At 37.9% G+C, this 9,295-nt stretch overlaps 1 protein-coding gene across 1 annotated transcript; it reads right to left on the reverse strand.

Annotated features, from left to right (window-relative positions):
- Positions 1–8,499: 8,499 nt before the first annotated feature.
- Positions 8,500–9,040, reverse strand: LOC135208175 (keratin, type II cytoskeletal 2 epidermal-like). The gene is made up of 2 exons (XM_064240311.1): positions 9,033–9,040; positions 8,500–8,887 (listed from the first exon to the last, which is right to left on the reverse strand). The coding sequence occupies exons 1-2, from the start codon at positions 9,038–9,040 to the stop codon at positions 8,500–8,502; spliced, it is 396 nt and encodes a 131-aa protein (XP_064096381.1).
- Between the last annotated feature and the right edge of the window lie 255 nt (positions 9,041–9,295).

Genomic DNA, 9,295 nt, shown 5'->3' on the forward strand with positions numbered 1-9,295 from the left:
TCATTTATATTCCTGTAATGTGGTATAGATATGTTGATGATATTTTAGCTGTTCTGCCTCCTGGTATTGTTGTACATGATTTACTCTCAAAATTAAATAACCAGGTACCATCGATTAAGTTTACTCAAGAGTTGGAAAAAGACAATTGCCTCCCTTTCTTAGATGTTTTGATCCATAAAGAACCATTTCAATGTAAATTCAGTATTTATAGGAAACCAACCAACAACTTAACTTATGTTCATTTCTATTCAGGCCACCATCTTAACATCAAAATATCATTTTTTTCTGCTATGTTTTTACGAACATTGCGCATTGTCAGTCCTCAATATTTGGATCAAGAAATTGAATACATAAGAAAAATAGGGAAAGATTTATGTTATCCTTCACATATATTAGATATTTGTTGTAATAAAGCCCACAAAAAGTGTTATAGTGTAACACGGAGAAAGAAAATTCTAAGAACATTCTCAGTTTGCCTTATTTTAACAGATTTGAAACCATTAAATCATTGTTAAAAGCAAAGCCTTTAAGGTCAACCTTGTTTTTTCCTATAGTAACACACTAAAAGGAATGTTAATAAAAAATGGCCCCAGGGAAAGCAACAACATAATATATAAAATTCCATGTATGGACTGCCCCTCTTTTTATTTCGGACAGTCGAGCAAGGGCTTAGAAGTAAGATTAAACCAGCATAAATATTCTGTAAAAATTGGGCAAACATCTAATGCAATATTCATTCATTTAAGTGAAAACAACCACCGGATAAATTGGATTGGTAGTTCAGTAATTGCAAGATCAAAAGATGTCTTATCACGAAATCTTTTAGAATCTGCCATAATACAACTTACTTCCCATTATAATTTTAATATTAGTCGTGGCCTGTTTCATTTAGACCCTTGTATTTCTAACATGTTTAAGAATGACCTCCAAGATATAATTACAGACTAAATGGAAATTAGTTGCCTTAGAGATATCTTCGTTGTATATGCATGTTAAATGTTTTGTGAATAAGTTTTTTTTTACCAAAGATCTGAATTGGTCAGCTGTCGCCCTGTATAATCCTTTGATTGTCTTCTCCCTGTGTCTGAGCAGTTGGGCTTAATGTTTTTGTTTTTAAATTGTACCCACGTTTATGCTTGTTTGGAAAGGTTACTCATTCTCAAGGTGTGCCGGATTCTAGGTACTAATTCCTTATAATCCCTATCTGTCAGTTATATGACCCTTCCTGTACTGTCAATTCCTCATGTAAGTCAGTTTGTCTGCTGAGTAAAGGACGTTGAGTCGAAAGATCTTGCAGAAACACCGTTGTTTATTTTTCCTTCGTGGCTTATACCTTTATTTATGGATTTATCACGTTCCAAACTTTTGTGATTCAGTTATACATACATACTTAATATATATATATATATATATATATATATATATATATATATATATATATATATATATATATATATATATATATATATATATATATATATATATATATATAGTGTGTGTGTGTGTGTGTGTGTATATATATATATATATATATATATATATATATATATATATATATATATATATATATATATATGTGTGTGATATATATATATATATATATATATATATATATATATAATATATATATATATATATATATACATATATATATATATATATATATATATATATATATATATATATATATATATATATATATAGAAGACTAGTAGGGGGACTCAAGCCCTACAAATATAACAAGGCGGAGAGATAAAGGCATGTCTCAGCTTATATAAGATTTATTGCCGACGTTTCACATCGCTTCGATGCATCTTCAAGGCTGGGGAATTGATAAGAATGCACACATATAAGACTTGTCACTAAGAAAACAAGGTACAATATTCAAAATCGGACACTAAAACATTTAAAATGTAAAAACAACCTACCAAAGTAAAAGTAAGAGAGTGACTGAAGGACAAGACCGGGGAAAAACACACACACACACACACAGACACACACAAAACTATACAGAAGACGAGAGACTGAGAACTGAAGTAAACAAACAAGTAGTTAGGCTATGATCAACTGAACTGACGAGGACTGGGCATTTAAATTTTAAATTCGGTACATGGCTTTTGATTAAAATGGATTATAGTATTAAAAGCTTTTAACACTAGAATTCATTTCGATCAAAATAAAACCAATGTACCGAATTTAAATGCCCAGTCCTCGTCAGTTCAGTTGCTCATAGCCTTCCTAATTGTTTGTTTACTTCAGTTTTCAGTCTCTCGTCTTCTGTATAGTTTTGTGTGTGTTCTTTTTTTCCGGTCTTGTCCTTCTAACTTTTATTCTAGTAGGTTGTTTCTCCAACCTAGTGTTTTGTACAGTAATTTTTACATTTTAAATGTTTTAGTGTTCCAGTGTCCAATTTTAAATATTGTACCGTGTTTAATTAGTGACAAGTCTTATATGTGTGCATTCTTATCTATTCCCCAGCCTTGAAGATGCATCGAAGCGATGTGAAACGTCGGCAATAAATCTTATGTACGCTGAGACATGCCTTTACCTCTCCGCCTTGTGATATATATATATATATATATATATATATATATATATATATATATATATATATATATATATATATATATATATATATTTAGTATTCAGCAATGCAATTTCTCCAAGACAAGACAAAAGCAGCCTGGGCTTCCAGTAGCCTGACAGAAGTAAGCGAATTGAGAAAAGTTTAATAAAAAATAATCGACAGGTTTTGTCATTTCACTGTGCTGTTGTTTTGTTTTTTCAGTACATTCTTAATCTTATTTAAGTTTTAATCTATTCCAAGTGGTTATTTTGTAGCTTTTTCTAACTCTAGGATTTGTAATTATTGCAAATGTAATGTTGCTGTTAATGATTTATTTACAGGGTTTGCATAAAACCCAGAGTTGATTATTTTTGTCTTATAATCCACGGTGAGTTTCTCACTTGTTGATCCGTTCTCAGGTTACTGATCACGGACTCAATTTTTCTACATGCTGTTTTCCTTTAGTCTTTATTCTACTACTTTTGCAACATGCTTTGTGATCAATAGTCATTACCAAATATTTTCTGGTTATAACTAGTACTGGGTTTTTAGTGATGCGCTCTGGTATCCCTCTAAATTTTTCTGTAAAAGCCGATTCAACTAAAGAGTGGGAAAGAAAGGATATCGGGTTTTAACCCCGAGGAAAATGAGAGACATTGGTAATATACATGCTGTGCATTGCATTGTAGTTGATTTTTTTTTTTTTTTGTTATCTTTTAATGCATTTAGCTAACACAATGTATAATCAGCCTCATTTCCACCTACATTGTATTTGTTTAAAAAACTATAACCCATACCTTTTGACACCCTACTTGTGCATGATTTCATATTATTGGCCTTTCGTGTTATGACTATTCATAGTTCTTAATCATTAACTCAGATAAGGATTATTGTAAATTTATTTGCGTTAATTGTTTGCAAACTGTTTTCAAACAGTTGCAAATTGTTTCCGAACAATATGCAAACTTTCCTGTCCAGACCTCAGTAACTTGTCGTTAGGATATCTGTTGGCGCAGTAGCCTATAGGCCTGTCCATACTAGGAAACATTGTTTACAAACAAAATTTGCTAACAATGTGTGCAAACTGTTTGCAAACTATTTATAAAAGGAGACAGTCATGCTGGTTTGCTTTTGGCGGAATTGAAAATAAATACATATATACATATATACACGTATATACGTATAAACGTATATACGTGTATATATATACACGATATATATATATATATATATATATATATATATATATATATATATATATATATATATATATATATATATATATATATATATATATATATATATATACACGTATATATATATATATATATATATATATATATATATATATATATATATATATATACACGTATATATATATATATATATATATATATATATATATATTGCACATGTATACATTTGTATATATACATATACACACAGAAACAATAAATGTTTTCCATTCTGGAAGGGAAAGAAATATGCGGTAAAAATTGTTTGCAAACTTTGTTAGCAAACAATGTTTCCTAGTGTGGACAGGCCTTATGTATTCTACTTGGCAGTATTATGCACTCCAGGAGGGATAAAAGAAAGAAAAAAAAGAGATGGGTGAGGAAGCTTTTAGATAAAGGAGTGTCACATGCACATGTGTACATTTAAGTACATATAGACATATGATCATCTACATATATAAATATGTACTTATATATATATATATATATATATATATATATATATATATATATATATATATATATATATATATATGTAAATATGAATATATACATATGTCTATGCACTTACCACCAGTGTATATATATATATATATATATTATATATATATATATATATATATATATATATATATATATATATATATATATATAAGTCATATCACATTTCCGTGATTCATATACATATATCGAGCTACAATATCCTTTAATATCTAATTCGCTCTACCTCGGAATTAACATATTTTCATATATGCTTAACCGAAGGGGAATTTTTTCTCGATAATAGACTTGCCTGGACCGGGGCGCGAACCCACGGAGCCTTTCAAATCCAGGAACGTCAGTGAAGCATTTACCTACAACACCACCGCGGTGGTGTAGTAGGGGTAAAAGCTTCACTGACGTTCCTGGATTTGAAAGGCTCCGTGGGTTCGCGCCCCGGTCCAGGCTAGTCTATTATCGAGAAAAAATTCCCCTTCGGTTAAGCATATATGAAAATATATTAATTCCGAGGTAGAGCAAATTAGATATTAAAGGACATTGTAGCTCGAAATATATATATATATATATATATATATATATATATATATATATATATATATATATATATATATATATACACCAGGTGTTTCGAAATTAAAACCACCCCCTCCACAGAACAAATGGAAAGTTATGAAGTTTTCTGCTATAGCCTATCTCCAAGTACATTATCTTAAGTTTCTATTAAGCTATTTTTCATTTTACATTTCTTGTATTTTCAGACTGAGTGACAGAGTTAGATACAGCCATGACTAACGACTCGGAGGAAATCAGATGGATTGACGGAATCCAGGCTATAACCTTCAGAGAGGCCAGGGATGCTGGCGCACCCTTCATTTCACGTTCCTGGATAGCTAAATATATTAAAAGAGATGAATCTTTTGTTAAAAGAAACTGAAACAAAAATCCATAGGAATGTCTTTGTAAATAGAGTGAGAATCGTGGAAGGCCTGAAGTCCTTTCTCAGGAGTCAAAAGACATCATAGTTGAGGCAGTGGGTAGACCAAGAAAGTCTTTACGTAAATTGGCGCTTGAACTTGAAACAAAAACGGGAAAGAAGAGAAATTATAGTGCTGTATATCGTGAGTTGAAAAGATCTGGTATCAAGCCCTTTCATGTTATCAGCAAGCCCAACATCATTCAGGAACAGAGAGAAGACCGTGTATGGTTTTGTGGTTCATTTCTTAAAGATTGGGATGAAGTTGACTTTTTCCATATTGCCGCAGCAGATGAATTCTTCATTTACACAGTCAGGAAGCCAAATCATAAAAATGACATCATTTGGGCTACAAAGTTGGATGATATCAGCGATGATGTGCGCTATCGCCAAATTGTGAAATTTTCTGAATATTTGGGAATTTTTCTCTGTTTCACAGCCAAATGGTTAATATGAATCATCAAAGAAAAAGGACAGTCATGGAATGGCGAATACTTCAGAAAAACTGCTTACTTGTGGAGTATTTCCTTTCTTCAAAGATCCTGAAAAGGTGTTATCTGCTGAAGAAGTCACATTTTTGCATGATAGGGCATAAAGTTTCAAGACTCTTCAGACACAGGCGCTGCTTCGAAACAGTGGTATCGATTTCTTCTCGTCAAGTGAATTTGCAGGTAGCTCCCCTGACCTTAATGGGTGTGAAAACATTGGTAGTATCTTAAAGGATTATGTTGAAGCGAACACACTGAACTATGATGGTATACCAAGTCTCAACGACATCCGAAAAGAGGTGACTGAAGTGCTCAGGGAAATGGAGTTTGAGTCTCAGCTTTTTTGCGATTTACTGAAATCATACCCCTCAAGAATGCAGGCTGTGGTACAGAAAGACGGAGGCCACACAAAATATTGAATACTCAGAGAGAAACTTAAAAAAATACCTGTTCTGAATTACTTTTGTTTTTGTCCATATCAATTTTAGTTTATGCTGTAGAGGGGGGGGCTATAATTTCGAAACACCCTGTATATATAAAAATGCATAAGTACGTATGTATAAGTGTATTTACATAAACACACACACACACATACACACACACACACACACACACACACACCACACACACACATATATATATATATATATATATATATATATATATATATATATATATATATATATATATATATATATACATTTGTGTTGCTACAGGACGTTCGTAGAGATTTCTGGACGTCGTATGAAACGCGAAAGGCGCGTTTTACCCGTCGGAAGGGAACGTGTTAGGAGAGTTTTGGACTTGGATGCTGGGGAAGGACCAAGCACCCAACCTGACCTTGCTCCTCAACGGTTCTGTGCGACCACGTGTCGATGAAAGTGCTTCTAAAGTGTCTCATTTGCCGTTAGTAACCCCAAGGAAGCATCGGGCAGTCCTTAGGGGCATTCGTAGGAATTTGGGAGGGCTCCAACCAAGGGACATTGACGAATATTTATCAGAGCTCGATAGAGAGCATGTGGCAAGTCCTCATTTTGATGGCGGATGGTCGTCAAGTGATGAGGACATAACTCCCGATGATAGTGATGACGACGAATATTTGCCCCCAATGTCCGTTCGAGGCTCACATCCCGAAAGTGAATTAGAATTCAGTAGTTTTAGTGCGTATGAGGGGGAATCTGAGGAGGGGGAGGATGATGAGTTTGGTTCAAGTTTTCGTGCCGATGATGATGATGATACAGAAAGCGAAGGCTTGAGTGAGGGAGATGGGCCAGTGAGGGGGTCTCGTGTTCGAAATCGTACCCGCACTCATGCGCGCGTAGAAGGTCGGATAGTCGCGCGAGCCAAGGTGAATCTCGGTCGTCCGAAAGCGAGGATGGGTGGACAGAGGACCCCACACCACCTAACATGCATCCATTCGCGGCAAATCCTGGCCTCACCGTACCTGTTCCCCTGACTCCTCTGGGTTTCGTTCAGCTTTTCCTTACGCGGGAATTGCTGGAGTACCTGGTAGCAGAGACGGCGGACTACGCCAGGTACTGCCGTGATGAACTGCGCACGACATTGTCGTATTATTGGCGGGGTTGCAACCTCCCTGATATGGCGCATTTTTTTGGAGCTCCACGTTTTTTTTTTATTGCTGCCTGCTTCCGACGTCAGGATATATTGGAGGCGTAATTTTTTCTTAGGTACGCCCAATGTGCCCGGCGTTATGCCCCGTGATACTTTCCTGGCGTTGGACAGATATTTCAACGCCTTCAACTGAAGGGCCATACCCCGGAATAACTCTGATCGCCTCATTTTTGTGCGCCCAGTGTTGGATTATATTCGTGAACGCTGTATAACTCTCGTGATTCCTGGAAAGAACCTTTCTTTGGATGAGGGGATGATGCCTTACAAAGGACGTCTAAGCATCAAAGTGTATATCCCCAAGAAGCCGAAGAAATATGGCGTGAAATTTTTTTTTATTACCGAGGCCAACACTGGCTACGTCGTGGACTTTTCGCTGTATTCTGGGGTCTTCTCCACGTTGCGTGACACTGTTTTCGGGCTTGTGGATCGTTTCCATAACCAGGGATACCACCTGTTTATGGATAATTATTATAACTCGGTATCCCTGGCCAAGGAACTGTATGAAGCAGGTGTTCACGTCAGTGGTACCCTTCGGTTGGTGCGTGAGGCCCCGAATTCCCCCAAGAGGTTCGCTAGCCATCCGCAACATCTGGCAAGAGGAGAGACAAAGTTGCGGCGGAGGGGAGCTGTCTTTGTCATCTGTTGGAAGGGTGTCCGACTCGTCCCCATGATTTCGGCGAGCCATGAACCTGTCCAAGAGGAGATCGTGCAGCGGAAGAAGACACGTCGACAGGGCCGAGTTGTGTATGAGGAGTTTCGTGTAGAGCGCCCTACCATCATTGGGCACTACAACAGGCACATGGGAGGAGTTGATCTCTTTGATCAGCTCATCCAGTATTATCCCTTCGCCAGGAGAACCAGGAGGTGGACACAAAAGCTCCTCAAATTCATCCTTCAGTTGGCCCTCCAAAATGCCTACATACTGTACTGTGGGTACCGCGGTGACAATCTTCCGAGGTTGTCCCACATACAGTTCCTAGAGGTAGCCGGGAATGCCCTCATCAACTTTGATCCCGATGAGTGGCCTTCCATCACTGCCCCCCTGCCCCGAGCTGTAGATCTCCCCGTACAGGAATGGGCAGACCTAAGGGGTGCCTACTTCGGTCATAGAGGTGCCAACGCCCCTGCTGCCGCCGCCCCTGCTGCCGACGCCCCTGCTGCCGCCGCCCCTGCTGCCGACGCCCCTGCTGCTGACGCCCCTGCTGCCGCCGCCCCTGCTGCCGACGCCCCTGCTGCTGAGCTGCTGCCGCCGCGCCCCTGCTGCTGACGCCCCTGCTGCCGCCGCCGCCCGCTGCCGCCGCCCCTGCTTCCGCCGCCCCTGCTGCCGCCCCCGCCCTCACCACCCCTTCTCATCGGGTAGTGGACCCTCCGTGTCGGCTGATGCCAGGGGATCACACTGGATCTCCTAGAAGGGCGCAGGCAGAAACGGTGCCGGATGTGCCATATGAATGGCAGAAGGAGAGACACCCGGTTCTTTTGTCGCACCTGCAAGCTATGCAGGTTCGGGGAGTGTGACCGCAAATACCACAGTGCGGTCTCTATTGGAGTGCGACTCAGCGGCGATCAGGGGAGGGCTCACGGGACCACGCCCTATCCCAGCGGCCGTAAGGGCGCGCGTCTCCCTCCTCCACCTGTACCTCGTCATGTCGAGAGGAAAAAAATGCAAGACTCTTCAATGGAGGAGGGAGAAAACAAGAATAGAACGAAGAGTCAGGATTAGGAGTGAGTATTCTGCATTTGTTTTATATTTATTTTTTTATTTATTATTTCAAGTTGTTATATCTCCATATCTATGCATGAATACGATATTTCATTGTATGCAAAAAGAAAAGTGTCCCCTGCATTCCTTTTATTTATGTATTCGTACCAAAATCGGAAAATGTAATAAATAAAGACACAT

This window comes from Macrobrachium nipponense, chromosome 35 (assembly GCF_015104395.2).
Source record: "Macrobrachium nipponense isolate FS-2020 chromosome 35, ASM1510439v2, whole genome shotgun sequence".
Lineage (NCBI taxonomy): Eukaryota > Metazoa > Arthropoda > Malacostraca > Decapoda > Palaemonidae > Macrobrachium > Macrobrachium nipponense.